The sequence below is a fragment of the Anabrus simplex genome, chromosome 13, assembly GCF_040414725.1.
Source record: "Anabrus simplex isolate iqAnaSimp1 chromosome 13, ASM4041472v1, whole genome shotgun sequence".
NCBI lineage: Eukaryota > Metazoa > Arthropoda > Insecta > Orthoptera > Tettigoniidae > Anabrus > Anabrus simplex.
In genome coordinates, this window is record NC_090277.1 from 13,644,387 (window position 1) to 13,664,322 (window position 19,936).

General features: G+C 40.3%; 1 protein-coding gene across 7 annotated transcripts in view; it reads right to left on the bottom strand.

Annotated features, from left to right (window-relative positions):
* Positions 1-19,936, bottom strand: part of E(bx) (nucleosome-remodeling factor subunit NURF301 E(bx)) — a 464,290-nt gene that overhangs the window by 221,445 nt on the left and 222,909 nt on the right. For all 7 annotated transcript variants that reach the window (XM_068230140.1, XM_068230142.1, XM_068230143.1 and 4 more), the window contains 3 exons: positions 10,815-10,977; positions 10,572-10,707; positions 2,799-3,052 (listed from right to left, as the gene is read on the bottom strand). In XM_068230140.1, the coding sequence (XP_068086241.1) occupies positions 2,799-3,052; positions 10,572-10,707; positions 10,815-10,977 (553 nt within the window). The remainder of the gene's footprint in view (positions 1-2,798; positions 3,053-10,571; positions 10,708-10,814; positions 10,978-19,936) is intronic.

Genomic DNA, 19,936 nt, shown 5'->3' on the forward strand with positions numbered 1-19,936 from the left:
GTGTTCGCAGATTCTGCTCCTCCGCACACTGCCTGCTATGTGATATAGTGGCGTTCCTTAAACGTTGAATATAAAAGAATTACGATTTCACTTGAACTTAGTAAATATGAAGCACAATGTAGGCACACCAAAATAAGTGAAAGTGCAGAAAGCTACGCCTGCATGTTCCAGCAGATGCATTCTTTCATGATACAGAGAAATTTTGAATTCAAATTACTCTGTAAAAGTCTATTAAAAAAAAAAAAAATTAACTTAAAGGCAGTTTTGAATTAAAAGTCTGAATTTCGTTAATGGGACCGACATTGTTCCTCGAATTATGAATTATCTGTATTTCGAATTAAACAATTGAAATAATATACAAAACCATACCTCATGTTTCCGGGAATGACAGCGTTTCAAATTAGGCGTGATTTTGAATTAACTAATTTTGAATTATTGAGGTTTTACTGTATTTTGTATACATTTCTGTTAGGTTAAGAGTGCACATGGCGTAGCACTGATACCGGTACCTTATCATTATATGAATTTTTCATCTAAACAGTGTTATGTGGCTGAAGATGTTTATAGTATGCGAAACATGTACCACTTTTAACCAATAAGTTGCCTTAAGCAATTTAGTGTATCGACAAGGTGGAAAATAAAAAATACTTAGTTGTGAATATGTGTAAGTGCGATACGGATCATGAAGCTGATTTTATGTAGCGACTGTATCGGTATAGACGGTGTAAGTCGCTTAAAAGTGTTGCAACAAGTGGGTTTAGAAACCCGGCGTACGGCTGGGAAGTGTATGCTGACGACGGGAATTCATCAGTGTGAATGGATGTGCAAGATAGCTATTGGTGGATCGGCAGCTCGGTAACCAATCCGAAAGCTTTGGTTTCAAATGAGGTTGCATTGACCAAGTGACACTTGAAGATGTGGCAGTGGTAGCGCTATCTCCAATAGACTTCGGCAGACGCTATGCCACGTGGAGCGAGCCTATATATACGTGTATGCGCATGATGGAGATCTTATTTATTAATTAATGAGTGCTGGAGGAAGCATATTGGGTGCTTCGAGATGTTTACTCTTACTGTCCATGACCATTGCGGTTGTTGTTCATGACGATTACCACTATGAAATCTTTGCCGTATGAGTTCTTTACGGGTGCATTACTGTACCATTCCAGAGTCATGACGAGTGTTTTACTCACTAATTCATGTTCCTGGTGAGCAGTTGGTGGAAGACGCTACATAGTGTTCTTTTGTAAGCAAGACTCTGGACTATTCCTCTCCAAGGAAGTACACACTGTGGGTAGTGTTTAATAGGTAATACGGAGATAAAACTTGAGAGCAAACCTTTTATTGGCAGAGTAAGGAAAAACGTTGCATGCTACCCAAATTTAATTTCAGCGTTAAATAGTAACGGGTAAGGTAATGAAGCAAGTTCAGAGCCTCATCAGCCTGATGACCGTCACCTTGGGAGAGGGACTTCTTTCATAATCTACATAGTTAATTATTCCTGTAAATCTTTTGCAGGTAGCGCCCAATTTCGTTTCATATACTTTATTCTAGTTACCATTTATGCACGTTGTATTTTCAATTTTGCCAAAATGTTACAATACATTGCGAAACACTTCAGCCCACATTAAAATTCTTAGATTTTCACTTGACACTAGTCTTCTAATTTTAAAAACTTGATACGAATGTTGCAATTGCGTACAGGTTGCATCATACAAAATGACAAATATTTTAAAAATAAACAATACATTATGTTCAAATTACAGGTAAAACAACCTAATAATGGTTGTTGAAATACTCAAAACGAATAGTTAAAATTGGGCCGTATGTATATCACTGTCTGTTGATGTACAAAATGTGATATATGTAGACCATAAAACGGCTAAGTAGTCGTAATGATCATTCATCAAAGATGGAATATTTGAAGGTTATTCCGATGTTCTTATAGAGAGTTTGTGTCCGCCTTTAACGGCATTAAATGGGGGTTTCTAAAAGAAAAAGAATAGGAAAAATATTTACTAATAAATATTAAGAGAGATACGGGAAAAAAACTATGTAAACATATAACGGGATGTTGAGCTTACCCTTCGAGGCCTTTGTGTGATACCTGGCCCAGCTGTCAAAGACACATTAACTTGGAGCTAGTAGTGGCGTGGCGAAGAATGAAGCGAAGGAGAAGGTGAATGGACAGAGGAGATACTGGGTGAGGATGAGGAGAGACATTTGGAGAGTCATTGCTGTGACTCGCTTTAAATATACATTTAAATATATAATTTATGGAGAAGTCACTGTTTTTAGCGTTACCAAGAATATAATGTGTTTTTAACATAATTATATTTAGGCTGAAGATGTCTCACATGGAAGAGATGAAACATGTCCCTTTTTAAAATAAAATAACAAGGAATAATATTGTACAGGTGGAGTCTTCTATCTTGTTGAGGCTGACAATAAGATTTAATGATGAAAACTACAAGTCTTGTTATAAAGTATTGGAAGTTAATGGCAGTGTAAATAAGTGTGGTGGTGTTCTTCATTTACACAAAAGTTTTGAGGTTTACCTCGCCAAGCAATTGTACTGAGGCAACATAACTAGCAAGTTCATGTTTTTCCTATTAAATACAGAAAATTTCAGAAGGAAAAAAAAATCTGCAAGGTCATTTAAACATCATTCCTAAGTCAGCAAACATGATATTTAAGTATGACTTCAATGGCTAAGAGTAATGATTCCTCGTCATCTGGAAAGGATGAAGAGAGTTGACAATCTGAGTCTAAATTACTGTACAATGACTAAAGACTCACCCTGCTGAGTGGAAGGAACGACCTTCACCACCTGTCCACCAGGTACTTTGAGCGTCTCCAACGCCCTCTTCTGCTGATGGGCAGCTCTTTGCATGCGCAGTTGCTGTTCCATCTTCTCCTTGATCTCCTCGGGCGTCGCCTTGCCGCTCACCGTCTCTAGCTTGCCCGTTGTGGTGTCGCCTGCGGCAGCAGTCTTGGGGGCTAAGGAACCCGACCGACTCCTAGTAACAACTTGGGCATTAGCCTTCTCTAACCTAAAGCAGGAGAGGGAGCAGAGTGTTAACTGTGGTAGCATGCAGAGACAGTGCAGAGGAGGCTGGAGTTGAGGACAGTACACACAACACAACACAACACAACACAACACAACACAACACAAAAACACTGCTCCAATGTTCAATACTCAATTCCTACTTCTAGCACACTGCTATCACCATTGTTGTTCAGAATGGTAATGGATGATAATGGTAATTGTGAAGGAGACAAAGTAAAAACATTAGGACAGGGCGCTGAAGGCAATGGTCGTGGTGTGCGCAGCAAATAGTCAAGGAGTACGAAGTTAACTGGATATGTTGAGAGAGCAGAATGGTGCAACACAATGAAGCTCACTAAAGAAGAGAAAACTGGGAGACTAGTCCTACAAACTGTGGAAAGTTTCAAGAATTTGGGAAGCGAATTGATGCAGGAGTGGACATGGCGAACAGTAAAAACATGTAACATTTTACCAGAGTGTGAGGAACTTGATGTGATTTATAAATATATTAATGAACTATGGATCTGAAGGTTGGACTTGGATAAAAAAAAGATCTGGGTGGATTACAAGTGGCAGAAATGTGCTTTCTGCGAGGAATCTTGGGTAAAACGAGGAGGGACAAGATAAGAAATGAAATATATTACGAAACACGCTACAGAAACTATGGAGAGAAATAAGCTGAAATTGTTCGGCCACGTCAAAAGAATGGGTCAAGAAAGATTACCAAGAAGAACTCCGGAACGCACCGAATCTGGACGAAGACCAATTGGAAGACCACGAACAAGATGGAGGGTTCAGATGAAGGAGGACGTAAATCAGAGAGGATTACAGTGGGAGACAGTGATGAACGATAGACTGAGGGGGGGAAAAAAAAGAGAAGATTGGAAGAGTCTCTGTGAATGATCTGCATAAGCAGAAACGTATTGAGAAGAAGAAGAAGAAGAAGACTGACATATGGGCTCCGACTAAAAAGACAGGAGAAGATAATGCCGACCAATGAGATGAAATTAAGGAAGGAGAAATAGAGGTAGAGGTGGACTCGATCAGAAGGAACCTGGAATGGAACATAGTTGAGGTGCAGCAATAGCAATAGGTGCCGTTAACATCCTAACGTGGTTGGAGCTCGAAAAGGGAGATTGATGATGATGATGTTGGCCTATCGAATAACTCAAAACACCTACAACAGGGTACGCCTGTCATGAAATCTGAAGCTGAAACATGACACAACAGTAATCTGTCTGGAAGCCCTGTATGCCATGGAGTGTCCCAATTAAGCTCATTTAAAGAAGGAGAGGAAGAAGAAGAAAGGCATATCGACTAAAAGGTTAGAGGGAGCAAATAAACTGATAAAAAAGGTTGTAGAAAAGAACAAAGAATGAGATATACAGATTTTTAAAACGAGCCATTTTGACACACATGCCCAGGGGGGAAAAGGAACAGAAAATTTTAGTTAAGTCAGGAAGTGCACAGAAAAGTACGTACTGAATGTTTCCTTTGTAATACAGCATCAGACACTCTCAGGCCTCGGGAATGACAAGATCTTGTCTCATTTCACATGGCATAGATACAAAGGATTATCACATCAAAGGTAGGTAACAAAATTGGTATTCCTGAACAACAAGGAACTTGAGTACATTTGAATGCAGCCGAGTTCTCATTCTAGATCTGGACTCTTCAGCCATCCAACATAGTTGCACTCGCTTGTGAGTGAATGCCGTTATGATCATTCAAACACCTTCAAATACCACTGGACCAGGCCAGGATCAAACCTGCTGAACCACCTGAGCCACTCAGTCTGGCAGAGTTCTAGTTCACAATGATACGTATTAATCCAAAGTCTGATGTTTCCAACGGAATAAAACAGGCTGAAGAAAGTTCAATATGAAGAGCAAATAAAAGATCATTTAGACTAACAGGAAAGAGGGAACATTCCCATCATGCTACCTCATCTGTGATTCAAGTATACCAGAAGATCTTAGGAAACCTGACTTGCCTACTCATGATCGATCCCTGATCTCAACAAGAACTAGCTTAAGGCCAGACACCCATGAATCAGTCATATACAGATTTTTAAAACGAGCCATTTTGACACACATGCCCAGTGGGGAAAAGAACAAAGGCTGAAGACCAGTCCTCAGCTTTGGTAGTTCTGATCTAACAAGGAAAACGTGTACTGCTCTGAAGAGCAATCGGACCAATCATTGAATATGTCCTGAATCTCTTTACAAGTGGACAAAGTTCCACCCTCTTATGCAGCTGTAGTACTGCATACAGATTTTTCAGCACATTATGTCAGAAAGTAAGACAAGGAAATATCAAGGGAACTTGTCCACTGCAGTCCTAGAATGGATCTGAGGCTATAAGCCCTCCTTGTCAGGTGACACATTAAAAGAGGAGAGTATGTGTCCAAAGCAAATAAAATGAGATAGGAGTGGAGAACTGTGCATAAAAAAAGCAGGGGGGAAAAGGAACAGAAAATTTTAGTTAAGTCAGGAAGTGCACAGAAAAGTACCTACTGAATGTTTCCTTTGTAATACAGCATCAGACACTCTCAGGCCTCGGGAATGACAAGATCTTGTCTCTTTTCACATGGCATAGATACAAAGGATTATCACATCAAAGGTAGGTAACAAAATTGGTATTCCTGAAGCAAAAATGTTCCTTCAATTACAACTAAACCTAAAGACAAACTCTGCAAGAGGTATCTGACATGCCAGTAATCTACCAATAGAGGGTTTTTACATGCAAGGACTCCATCTCAGATACTTCACTGGTGCAGGCAGACCACAGTATCCTTCCTGTGCACTGTAGCTGTGAGCAAGATGCAGGGAAGGGAATTGGTCCTGCCCATGCAGCATTTGGACGACTATCACACCGGATGTTCATGGAAAAAATACCTCACCGTGAAGACCAAATTCAAGGTGTACTGCGCTGTTGTAATCACAATATTGCAGTATGGTTGTGAAACTTGGACCCTTTAACAACGTAACTTGAAAAAGCTTGAGCGATTCCACCAACGAAAACTTCGATCCATCCTTACGATCAAAAGGGAAGACCATGTGACCAATACTGCCATTCTTGAGAAAGCGCACGCCAAGAGCATAGAATCATCCATCACTGGTCGTCGGCTAAGATGGAATGGCCATGCCCGTCGGATGAGTGATACCAGATTTCCACACCAAATCGCATATGGTGAACTTCGTTCTGACACCAGACCTCGTGGAGCCCCCGTGAGGGGGTACAAGGACCAGCTTAAGCACACTATGACGATGACAAACTTGGGACACGCTTGCTCAAGATCATACAATTCAGCGCCGGATCATCGCTGCTGCTGTCAAACTGTTTGAAGGGGAACGACACAGATCTGAAGAGGCCAGGAGAGAAGCACAAAAACTCTGTTCAGCACAACCACGCCCTCCACCAACAATGCTGTGCAATCTGTGTGGGTGCTCATTCCATGCTAGAATTGGTCTGTTCAACCATCAAAGATACATCCACAGACAAAAGTGAATTTACTGGAAGAAGTTAATTACTTGGAAACGAGTTAAAGCCACCGCCGACGTGCAAGGACTCCTGAATGCAAAATATTTGAACTAGAATCTAATTCCACAACCTTCTGACATTTGCGGCGAGTGTGTAAGTCCGATCTATGACAAAGCAACATTTCAAGTTTTAAAGGAAGTCTAATGTGTAAGGGTCACGTAGCTGCTAGTTTGCATTCGGGAGGTAGTGGGCTCAAACCCCACTGCAGGCGGACCGTAGCTTCCCACTTTCACACTGGACACGTTCTTTCCCATCATCGCCAAAAGACCTGTCGGTACGATACAAAAAACGTAAAATAAAAAGAAGTTTGGAGAAATGTTCAGGATCAGAAACAAGGTGTCATTTCATGGTTTGAGAGAATTATAATATAAGAAACAAAATACTGGCCATGGGCTGAGGAAATTCTATGATCAGACACACGGTGCCATCTCAACGTTGAACATGTTCAGATTCGGAAACAATTAGACCCCAGAGATTGAGGATACAGGATCAAAAACAAAGTATCATTTCATGGTTTGAGAGAATTATAATATAAGAAACAAAATACTGGCCACGGGCTGAGGAAATTCTATGATCAGACACATGGAGCCATCTCAAGGTTCACAAGAAGTCTAGGATAAGAGGTGTCTTCAAGCAACAAAGAAGCAATTATCATGCAGGGACTAAAAACAGATACATGCACTTACATATGCAAGACTATTAATGAGTGATGTCAGACGCATGCATGAAATAATTTGAATTATATAAGGTTTAAAACTGATATTTTAATTTTTTTCAAGAACAGTATCAAAAAGACTTTGTTGTTTTTGAAGTTCTAGAGGATGTAATGCTATTTTCTTTGAACTTCAGTTAATGAAGCTTCATTTGTAAGGGCATCAAAAATTATGATCACAGATCTTTGTACCACAACAACAGAGTGAAAGCTGAAAACCAGAAATGTCAAAACATTACAGACAATTTGAAGGGGTTGGGCCAACATTATGATAACCCTCCTTATGAAACTGAGTTAAGTCAACTACTGCATTTCCTTTGTACTACTTCTGTAATAATTTGCCAAAATTGTGAGCAGATGGCACTTGAGAGTCAGTTGATAATGTTGCAACTTGACATTTTCTTCTAAAGTTCAGGGGCAAGATGGCTGGATGCAGTAATAATCCATTTAGCAGTTGCAAAAAGAGATTTCTCGCAGTACGTACATACTTCAGTGGGGACAATTCTGTTGAGATCCAGATTATGTTGCAGAAAGTGCTGAGAATTCACTAGAAGAGGTGAGTGTTGTTATGATTATGTTGCTTCAAATATAATCTAAAAATAACATTAGACATATTTTAATTTCTATTGACTTTGATTTCATAATCTGAATAAATGGGTCCCTACACTTTAGCTAAAAAATAAAAATTATCTCCTGTTAGTTATGTTTGTTACTGGGAGAGTTGGCCATGTGGTTAGGGGCGCGCAGCGGTGAGCTTGCATTCGGGAGACAGTGAGTTCAAACCTCATTTTTGACAGCCCTGAAGATGGTTTTCCATGGTTTCCCATTTTCACACCAGGCAAATGGCTGTATCTTAATTAAGGCCACGACTGCTTCCTTTCCAGTCCTAAGCCTTTCCTATCCCATCGTCACCATAAGACCTATCTGTGTCGGAGCGAAGTAAAACAAATTGTAGAAAAATAAAATTAAAAAAAAAACCTATGTTTGTAATTTTATTAGTCGGCCCTGCAGTGTAGGGGTAGCGTGCCTGCCTCTTACCCGGAGGCCCCAGGTTCAATTCCCAGCCAGGTCAGGAATTTTTACCTGCATCTGAGGGCTGGTTCGAGGTACACTCAGCCTAGGTGATTACAATTAAGGAGCTATCTGACGGTGACTGGTCTAGAAAGCCAAGAATAACGGGTGAGAATATCAGTCATACTGACCACATGATACCTCGTAATCTGCAGGCCTTCAGGCTGAGCAGTGGTCGCTTGGAAGGCCATGGCACTTCGGGGCTGTTGCGCCATGGGGTATTAGTTTTTTCCTAATTTTATTACGTTACAGAAGGAAGATTTTCTGATGTCAATCATCATCATCATCATCATCATCATCATCATCATCATCATCATCATCAATGTCCCACTCCAGTCGCCCAGGTGTAGTTAACAAGCCTCCTCCACTTTTCCTGCCATTATTTCCACCACATCCAATCCAGCTTCTCTAATGTCCTTCCAAATCTGGTCCATCCACCTTCTTCTCGGTCTTCCAATTGGTCTCTTTCCCTTAACTTCTCTTTCCAATTCCCTTCTTGCTACCCATTCCTTTCCCACGTCCGAACCATCTCAGTCTTGCTTTCTGTATCTTCTGTACTAACGGTTCTATATTTAGCTCTTCTCTGATTTTATTATTTTGAATTCTATCTCTTCTTGTCTTTTTAACCAAACTGCTTGGATCTTACTATCTTGTCTTTTATTAGTTACCAGCGTTTCTAGTCCGTATGTTACAACTGGTATGAAATACTGTTTATATAATGTTAATTTAATTCTCTTGGATACTTTGTCATCCCATAAAAGCTCTCTGACTTGATGATAAAATGTTGTACCTTTACTTAGTCTGTTATTAATTTCAGGGTTGATTTCATTACTTCCATTAATAATACTACCCAGATATGTAAACTGTTCTACGGATCTTGGTGTTAACGTCCCGCTATTGCGATAATTAAAGGAAGTACCAGGACTGTACTGGAAAAACGATCAGAAGTATGTGAAGCCTCAAGATATTAATCTGAAGAAATTTAAAGATATGGAGGTATTGCTTCCTTTCATACCAAGTGTGTATCATAGCTTTTACAAGTCGCTTAAATGTTACAGGATAAAATTATCTAATGTTACAAAAACTTTTTGGTTGTTATAATACTTTGTTGATCATACAGTATTTCCAGTTTGTAAATTAAAAATAGGTTAACGGACAATGCAGTAGAACCTTGATTATACGTTCCTAGAAACTAAGTTTTCCCGTATGATTCGTTCAAATTACGTGGTTCTGCGAGCATCCTAATTAAACCACATTGTAAAAATCCCCACATCATCCGTGTCTCGAAGAGACGATTTCCCGGATCAACCGTCTAGAAATTTCAGTCCCATCAACGTTAAATCCTCGATCGATCATGTTGGGCGCTTTTGTATCTAATGTGCTGTGCTTTATTTTATTAGATTAGAGAATTAAAAACTACTTGTGGTCGATTGTTGGTCGATTTTTCAAAGAGTTTGGCTGATCAAAGTTGCTGAACTGAATGAAGTTTTCAGAGGAAACTGACGAAGTTTCCCCGGTGAAACTGAATGTAAAGTTTCGAGATTTTTAAGCCGCGTACCAGTAATTAATGTTTGAAGCCGTTCACGCGGTCTAACTTGCCTGCCTCTCACCCGGAGGGCCCGGGTTCGATTACCGGCCAGGTCAGGTATTTTTACCTAGATGTGAGGGCTGATTCCAGGTCTGTGTATAATAATCAGCACGAAGTATATACACTAAACAGTGAACTGTCTGGATTAGACAAATTTTGTTTTGCCTCTAGCTTAAAACTACAAAAATGAGGGTTATCACTATGTTGCCCCGACCCCTTCACTTGTACACTGCATTTGGAAAACCAAACGTATTACAAAACGGGCAGTAGATAGAGCGAGTGGTTTGTAGCAACCACTCATGTTAAGTTTAAAGACTTAAAGCTAATGGTTTCAATGTTTTATGACCTCAGACTGATGCTCAGTTGCTTTTCATTAGTGACGAAATGCTTATGTAAATTTCTAAGTTTTCTGCAAAATTAGAATTGTATGTTCTTGAGATGTATTTTGAGTAAATAAACAGGTTTTTATTTAAAAGTACCTTATAGCTGGGTCTCATGTTTATAGGTACAGAGTTCAAAGAAAGGTCACGCCTCTTCTAGTACAGGCTACTTGCACTGACGTGTCTCAACCTCATGCTCGACAATATGAGAGGTAACACAGCCACCTACCTGTCACCATATTGCTTGATCTCCCACAGTTCGAGCTTGTCCTCTTCGACCCACTCCTCCGTCACTTGAGGTTCCGTACTCTGCGGAGACTCGGCCTGCTTCCGCTTGCGCAGACCACTACGAATGGAGGTCACTTCTACCCAACATGCAGAACATGGCTTTAGTACAAGAAACAACACTTCATAAGAATTCATTTACTGTGTTCTCCACAGCACAAAGGAAAGTCAAGCTCATTGCACTTACCTCTCACGGTCTTCGGAACCTCGAGCGGGATCACTACCTTCCGCCTGAGGTACTGAGTTCGGTCCAGGAACTGACCGACGTGGCGATGCTTCAAGATCTCCAAGGACATGATTTCCGTGTCGGTTGTGACTTGATGTTTCCCATCACTAGATGGAGGCTTCACCTATAGTAACAAAGAGACAGAATGGATATCATCACATTTATTCACAAATTCACGCATTATTGAAGGTAAATACAAATTACTCCACTCGTAACCAGAGGATTCTACAGTTCATGGGGCACAGTTTCAGATGAGATGACAGAATAGAGAAAATCATAGATCATGGTTGAGTTAATGGGAATGACTGTATGGAAGAACTCTATTAACCCTTCTGAGTCCAATTATATTTCTACATACATTACCTGCATGTCTTATTTAAAATCAGGTGAATATAAGGAAAAATACACAGATATAGGATGGTGCATGAAATGACCTCATGAGTTTTATGAATTGTATATTAATTTTAGATAAGACTGGTACAGATTTAATGCAAAAGTAATCACAACAGCAAGCAAGTTTAGAAATTATTGTACGATACATTTCAAAATATCTTCATTTTGTCTCAGAATTATTCAGCTTTATTGCACGTTACATTACTGCCACGTGGAGAAAAATATGTTTAATGTGCCGTAATTAATGCCTGAATTGAGCCACGGAACTTTGTGTAAATTCATAGAGAAACACACATTCCATTACCAAATGCCGTCAAAAAAAGAGAACAGGTACCAATGCTATCATAACAACAACAACAACAACAACAACCACCACCACCACCACCCCTGACAGAAAATCCTCTGAAATGTTAGGCCTAGCAAGTCAGTGGAAAAGAGAAATTTTAATTGTTTTTAAAACCAAAAGAAGCCTCGGATTGTTAAACAAACCAATAAGGACGCAAGTTCTCCTGGTATTGATATTAATGACAGCTCAACACTCGATGCTCCATCAAGATCCAGCGAGATAACTAAAATCTTCAAGACAACGACCACAGTCCGAGTAGCAACTCTGAATATCATTACTTTGACAGGGGAAATAAAAGTGTGTGTTGATTTGATGAAAATGAGGAATATTAATGCACTAGGGCTGAGTGAAACCAAGTATAAGGGACAAGGGCCAAAAGAACTCAGAGAAAGTTATCATCTATATTGGTCGGGAGGAAGTTCAGCTAAGAATGCAACGAGTGATAATGGACCATTCAATGAAACAGCATGTAATAGACATGAACTTCAAATCTGACAGGATTATCCAAAAAAACAGATCAGATATAAGGCTTTTCAGGCGTTTGCTCTATTACCAGCGTTTCGTCTTAGGTCTGACACTAGACTCATCAGAGTGGGATGTGTCAGACCCTACTCACTGACACTGGGTTGTATGCAGGTGAACTTATCAGAAGCCCTATATAAGAGGCACAGTCTGATAACTGCATACGGGAGATAAAACTCCACAATGGAATTATTGCCCGCCTAGCAATTCCGAATGGAAATTCCCATTAGGATTTTCTAAGTCAATCTAAAATTAAACCCTACCCAGAACATTAGTATCATTCAGTGCTATGCCCCGCAAGTAGGTTGTGATAGTTCAGAGAAAGACCTATTTGAAGAATCCTTGGAAGAGCAAGTTAGAGGTGAAGGAACCATTGTTATTGGTGACATGAAAGCCCAAGTAGGGTCTAACAGGCAAGAGCATCATTAGCACACATGGATGGCGACCAAGGAACACTGAGGGAAACAGACTCCTAGATTTCTGTCTGAGAAATAACATAGTTATCGGTTAATACCTTGTATCACAAAGAGAAAAGCCACAAAATCACCAGATATGGATGGAATGGGCAACAGGAGTCCACCATTGATTAAGTTATAGTAGAAAAACATATACAAGAAATGTTGCTGGATGTGAAAGTGATCCCAAGTGTGTCTCTTGACAGTGATCATAGGCTACTTGTTAGTTGTTTCAGGTTTAAAAAGTTCAAGGAAATAAGAACCATCCAGGACAAGAAATTGAAAGTATGGAAATTGAAGGATAAAGAGAAGGCCACAGAATATCAAGGGAAAAAAAAAAATAATAATAATAATAATCCAGCAGCGAATACCAAAAACAGACACTGGGACAGTTGAAGAAGAATGGAAAAATTTCAAGGAATGCTTGGTCAAGACAACAGAGGAAACATGTGGAAGAACAAATGGCAAAAGGAAATGGAAAGGGACATCAGGGTGGAATGATGAAACAAAAGAGACAGTCCTTAAAAAGAACAATGCCTACAGAAAATATTTCAAAAGTCAAACAGATAAGGACAAAGAACTCTGTAAGTTGGAAAAAAAAAGAATCTAAGCAGGTTGTCAGAGCAGAATGAGAAAAATGGTTGAATGAATGGAGTGATAAACTAAATGATGTGGATGGCAACAGAAAAATGTTGTATTGACTGATGAAGAATAGGAGGAGGGACAAAGAACAGACTAATTATCTGTCTAGTGATAGTGGGTATCTCATTACAGATGACAGAGAGATCAAAGAAGAATGGAAGAATTATTTTGACATACATATATACATTATCATTATTGACTGTTATGCCTTTCAGCGTTCAGTCTGCAAGCCTCTGTGAATTTACTAAATTTCGCCACAATCCTCAATTTGCAACTAGTGTTGTGGCCTCATTCAGTTCTATACCTCTTATCTTTAAATCCTTAGAAACTGAGTCTAACCATCGTCGCCTTGGTCTCCCTCTACTTCTCTTACCCTCCATAGCAGAGTCCACTATTCTCCAAGGTAACCTGTCCTCCTCCATTCGCCTCACATGACCCCGCCACCGAAGCCGGTTTATGCGTACAGCTTCATCCATCGAGTTCATTCCTAAATTAGCCTTTATCTCCTCATTCTGAGTACCCTCCCACCATTGTTCCCACCTGTTTGTACCAGCAATCATTCTTGCTACTTTCATGCCTGTTACTTCTAACTTATGAATAAGATATCCTGAGCCCACCCAGCTTTTGCTCCCGTAAAGCAAAGTTGGTCTGAAAACAGACCGATGTAAAGATAGTTTCGTCCGGGAGCTGACTTCCTTCTTACAGAATACTGTTGATCGCAACTGCGAGCTCACTGTATTAGCTTTACTACACATTGATTCAATCTCACTTACTATATTACCATCCTAGGAGAACACACAACCTAAATACTTGAAATTATCCACCTGTTCTAGCTTTGTATCACCAATCTGACATTCAATTCTGTTGAATTTCTTACCAACTGACACCAATTTAGTCTTCGAGAGGCTAATTTTCATACCATACTCATTGCACCTATTTTCAAGTTCCAAGATATTAGACAGCAGGCTTTCAGCACAGTCTGCCATTAAGACCAAGTCGTCAGCATAGGCCAAACTGCTTACTACATTTCCACCTAAGTGAATCCCTCCCTGCTATTTTATACCTTTCAGCAGATGATCCATGTAAACTACGAACAGCAAAGGTGAAAGATTAGAGCCTTGTATAACCCCTGTAAGTACCCTGAACCAAGAACTCATTCTACCATCAATTCTCACTGAAGCCCAATTGTCAACATAAATGCCTTTGATTGATTTTAATAATCTGCCTTTAATTACATAGTCCCCCAGTATAGCGAACATCTTTTCTCTCGGTACCCTGTTATATGCTTTCTCTAGATCTACGAAACATAAACACAACTGCCTGTTCCTCTCGTAGCATTTTTCAATTACCTGGCGCATTGAAAATCTGATCCTGACAGCCTCTCTGTGGTCTGAAACCACAATGGTTTTCATCCAGCTTCCTCTCAACGACTGATCGCACCCTCCCTTCCAAGATGCCACTGAATACTTTGCCTGGTATACTAATCAATGAGATACCTCGATAGTTGTTGCAATCCTTCCTGTTCCCTTGCTTAAAGATAGGTGCAATTACTGCTTTTGTTCAATCTGAAGGTAACTTACCAACACTCCACGCTAATTTTACTACTCAATGAAGCCATTTCATCCCTGCCTTCCCACTATACTTCACCATTTCAGGTCTAATTTCATCTATTCCTGCTGCCTTATGACAATGGAGTTCATTTACCATCCTTTCCACTTCCTCAAGCATAATTTCACCAACATCATTTTCCTCCTCCCCATGAGCTTGGCTGTTTGCAACACCACCAGGATGATTTCCTTTTACATTGAGAAGATGTTCAAAATATCCCCTCCACCTCTCCAGTGATTCCCTGGGATCTATTATGAGTTCACCTGAATTACTCAAAACACTGTTCATTTCATTTTTCCCTCCCTTCCCAAGATTCTTTATTACAGTCCAGAAAGGTTTCCCTGCTGCTTGACCTAGCCTTTCCAGGTTATTACCAAAATCTTCCCATGACTTCTTTTTGGATTCAACAACTATTTGTTTCGCTCTGTTTCTTTCATCTACAAACAAATCCGTCTGCCTCGGCCCTTATTTGGAGCCATTTCTGATAAGCCTTCTTTTTACATTTACAGACTGCTCTCACTTCATCATTCCACCAAGATGTTCGCCTTTTCCCATCTTTACACACAGTTGTTCCTAGGCATTCCCTTGCTGTTTCTACTACAGCATCCCTGTATGCCACCCATTCACTTTCTATATCTTGAACCTGTTTACTGTCTACTGTTCGAAACTTCTCACTAATCATATCCATGTACTTCTGTCTAATTTCCTCGTCCTGGAGATTTTCTACCCTTATTCCTTTGCAGACAGATTTCACTTTCTCTACCCTAGGCCTAGAGATATTTAGTTCACTACAGATCAGATAGTGGTCTGTATCATCGAAAAATCTGGAAAAAACTCGTACATTCCTAACAGATTTCCTGAATTCAAAGTCTGTTAAGATATAGTCTATTATGGATCTGGTACCCCTAGCCTCCCATGTATAGCGGTGAATAGCCTTATGCTTGAAGAAAGTGTTCGTAACACTAAACCCATACTAGCACAGAAGTCCAGCAAACGCTTCCCGTTCCTATTAGCTTCCATATCTTCCCCACATTTACCAATCACCCTTTCGTATCCTTCGGTTCTATTCCGAACTCTCGCATTGAAACCGCCCATTAGCACTATTCTATCCTTGCTGTTGACCCTGACCACGATGTCACTCAATGCTTCATAAAACTTGTTAACTTCATCCTCATCTGCACCCTCACATGGTGAATACATGGACACAATTCTTGTCCTAATTCCTCCAACTGACAAATCTACCCACATCATTCGCTCATTTACGTGCCTAACAGAAACTATGTTGCGTGCAATGTTATTCCTGATAAAGAGTCCTACCCCAGACTCTGCCCTTCCCTTTCTAAAACCCGTCAAGTACACTTTATAATCTCCTATCTCTTCTTCGTTATCTCCCCTTAGCCGAATATCACTTACTCCTAGCACATCCAGATGCATTCTCTTTGCTGACCCAACCAGTTCTACCTTCTTTCTTCCATAAGCCCCATTAATATTGATAGCTCCCCATCGAATTCCATTTCGTTCGCCAAGTTGTTTCCAAGGAGTCCCTCGCCTGTCAAATGGGAGTGGGACTCCATTACTCCCATAGGTCCAAGGCTTGCTTAAAATGTTCTGAGCTCGGTAAATTCATGAAGCAGGATGCTACCCTACTTGCACATAGTCCAAGTGAGGATCTCTCCTCTAACGGGTTATGGACCACCGGTGAATTGTATAGTCCTAGCCGTCTGAGCACAAGGAGGGACATGACTCAGAATATGTCCGAGATGCCCACTCCCATTCCATAGCAACTGGTATCCCGACTCTCAGGACCACTTACTAGGCCACTCAGCCGTTGCCCATGGTTCACGAACTAGGACGTGACTACAGTAACCCACAAACATGAATTATTTTGATAAGCTGTTAATGTAATGACATCACAAACATTCTATTAGATAGATTAGTTAATGATGGAAGGATGGAAGACACTATAACATATACATCAAAACAGGAAAATCTCCAGGCATTGATGAAGTGTGTGGTAAAATGATCAGGTCTATGGGTGATGTAGGAAAGCAGTGGATGTATAGACTTTTTCACAAGATATGGAAGGATGGCAGACACCAGTAGATTGGAAAAAAATGTATCATCATTCCACTCTTTAACCTCCAAGCGTGGGACGACTTTCACTACCTGGCTACCCTGTGCTGCGGGAGGAGTATAGCACCAAGCATGCTATTAGTGCAGGCTTTTTAGTTAATCGGACGTAAATAACAAGCGGTTCAATGGATTTTACCAAATTGTTCAGATTGTTATTAGTGCATAAACACACACACACACAGCATAATTTACTGGAATTATCCAAGGTCAATGAAGTGGACAAATCTTCTGAGCTTTCAAATCAAATACAAATACGAGATATCACTGAACCAAATATAGGAGTAGCTAGCATCCAGATTTTTTTGAGAAATAAGATCTCAACAGGTTCAATGGATTTTACCAAATTGTTCAGTTTGTTATTAGTGCATAAACACACACACACACAGCATAATTTACTGGAATTATCCAAGGTCAATGAAGTGGACGACACCGTGTGTTCGCATGTGACGTTGAGCATAAATACTGTATCTACCTATTCTATCATCTTTACCAACTCGACAGTAGAAAACAACTGAAAATTTTCACAGAGGATATAATCAGTTCTTTGCAGCATTCTGAGACCCATCATTAGCCGTGAATATTTCTCTTTGCCCTCTATAGTTATCCATCTCCTCTCACACAAACCCACCATCAATAACATTACGGCCGATATTTTCCCGTGTATCAAAAGCAACCTCAATGTCATGATCACTACTTTCACTCTTGAATTCTATATCCTAGTCTTTGCTTGACGAAACTAAACTTTCTGTATTCAAATTCGTGATTACAAGAAAACGTTTAGCTGCCATGATGTCAAAAACAGAACTTGTTGGTTTTTCAGACGCGATATATCATACGTAAGATAGGAAAACTTAAAAGGCTCCACCTTTTCAATACAAAAATGTTATAGTTTATTTACAACATATATTTACACTTGGAACTAGTTTCGACGCTGTTTGGCGTCATCTTCAGCCAAAATGTGGGAAATAGGCCAGCATGTAGACATTTATATTACACAAGGCGTTACATTAAACAATACACATCTTAAGAGGAGATAAAAACAGGGACGAATATAGAAATAAATGAATCGTTGAGAAAGCAAAAGTTATACATATTAAAAATAACCTTAACCACACATCTTGCAGTGCGAAAATATTCGCCTTGAATGATTCCTGAATACAAAACGCACGCGCACACATTTCTGAAGAACCAGCAGGCAGGAAAAAGTAAAGTGAAATCTTAAGAGTTCTTCTGAGAAGAGTTCATCATTTTTTCTATTTTCTGACTAACTAATGAAGTCTCCCTTGAGTTCCTGATAAATATACACAACAGGGGAAAAAAAAAAAAAAATCATATGTAATCGATAAAAACTTGATTGATATACGTATCAAATGAAAGATCGATGCTTTATCTGCAGATATATCTTACTACATTTGTAACAGTTCAAGAAATGTTCACTAGATAGTAGCACAAATCAGAATCTGCCATGCGCATGCAATGCACATCACTCCCTGACAGGGAGCGCTGGGGAGTCTGCGTGCAGTGCATGTCACTCCACGCTGAGTGGTTAGAAAAGTGACAGGAAGAAATGTTCCAATTACACAGGAATTACATTAACTTCCCAAGCAAGAAAGCTGTACGAAAGGATTTTAGAGAGAAAAATAAGACCATTGATAGAATTAAAGTTATCAGAGGAACAATATGGATCCCGGAAAGGCAGATCAACAGTTGATCAAATATTTGGACTGTGTCAGCTAAAGGAGAAGTATTACGAACATAATAAGGTCCTTTGGCTGGCCTTCCTGGATATCAAAAAAGGCCTTTGATGCTGTAAGCAGGGACAAAGCCTGGCAAGGGTTGAGAAACAGTGGAATCAATAATGACATAAAAAAACGAATTGAGAATTTATATGAAAACATCAGTACCGAGCTCGATAGCAGCAGTCGCTTAAGTGCGGCTAGTATCCAGTAATCGGGAGATAGTGGGTTCGAGCCCCACTATCGGCAGCCCTGAAGATGGTTTTCCGTGATTTTCCGTTTTCACACCAGGCAAATGCCGGGGCTGTACCTTAATTAAGGCCACAGCCGCTTCCTTCCAATTCCCAGGCCTATCCTATCCCATCGTCGCCATAAGACATATCTGTGTTGGTGCGACGTAAAGCAAAAAAAAACACATCAGTAGTCGCGTCAAAACACCATCAGGAATGACGGAACCCTTTAGAATAACTACGGGCCTAAGACAAGGTGGAGTTCAGTCACCTCTTCTCTTCATTACTGTGATGAATGAGATTCAACAAGTATGCCAAATTGTTGGTGACAACAAAATGAAAGTTATGCTATTTGCTGATGACATCTGAATATGGGGAGATTCCAAGGAGGAACTTCAGGATCAGATCAATGCATGGACAGTAACAGCTAAAGGGTACGGCCTAAGATTCAGTCAGTGTTGGTATGCAGAAAAATTGTCAACCTGAAGGTTACATTGAAATAGAGGGTAAAAAAAAATCAAGACGTCCAACAAATTCAAATATCTAGGAAGCATGATATCAGCAACAGGCTCCATTGAAGAGAACTTACTAGCAGGATCCCATGGGGGTTTTCTTACATGTTCCCCTATCGGGGGCGTGTCAGGTGGCGGAGAGGGGGCCCTCCGGACTTTTCTGGAGGGTCTGAGGGAAATAAAATACCCTCATGCCGACCAAAAACAGATATTGCCAGAAAACGTCTTGAGGCATTGTGACTGTTACTAGCCCAAGTCTAGGCTTGGAAGTTGAGGCCTCCCCCACACATGCTATAGAGGCATCCATGGTTCCTCCACACAGGTGATATCGTGGTCCACGTGAAGTGGGGCTAGTGATTGAGGTGCAGGCTCACTGCAGGGTGCTGGACCAACACATCACTTTGCTCTACATAGCCTGGACGAGCCGCGGGTTGGGAAAGGGGTGATCCCAACCTAGGGGGAAAGTCATGGCTGTGAACTCAGTCATGATAATGCCACGTGGAGAC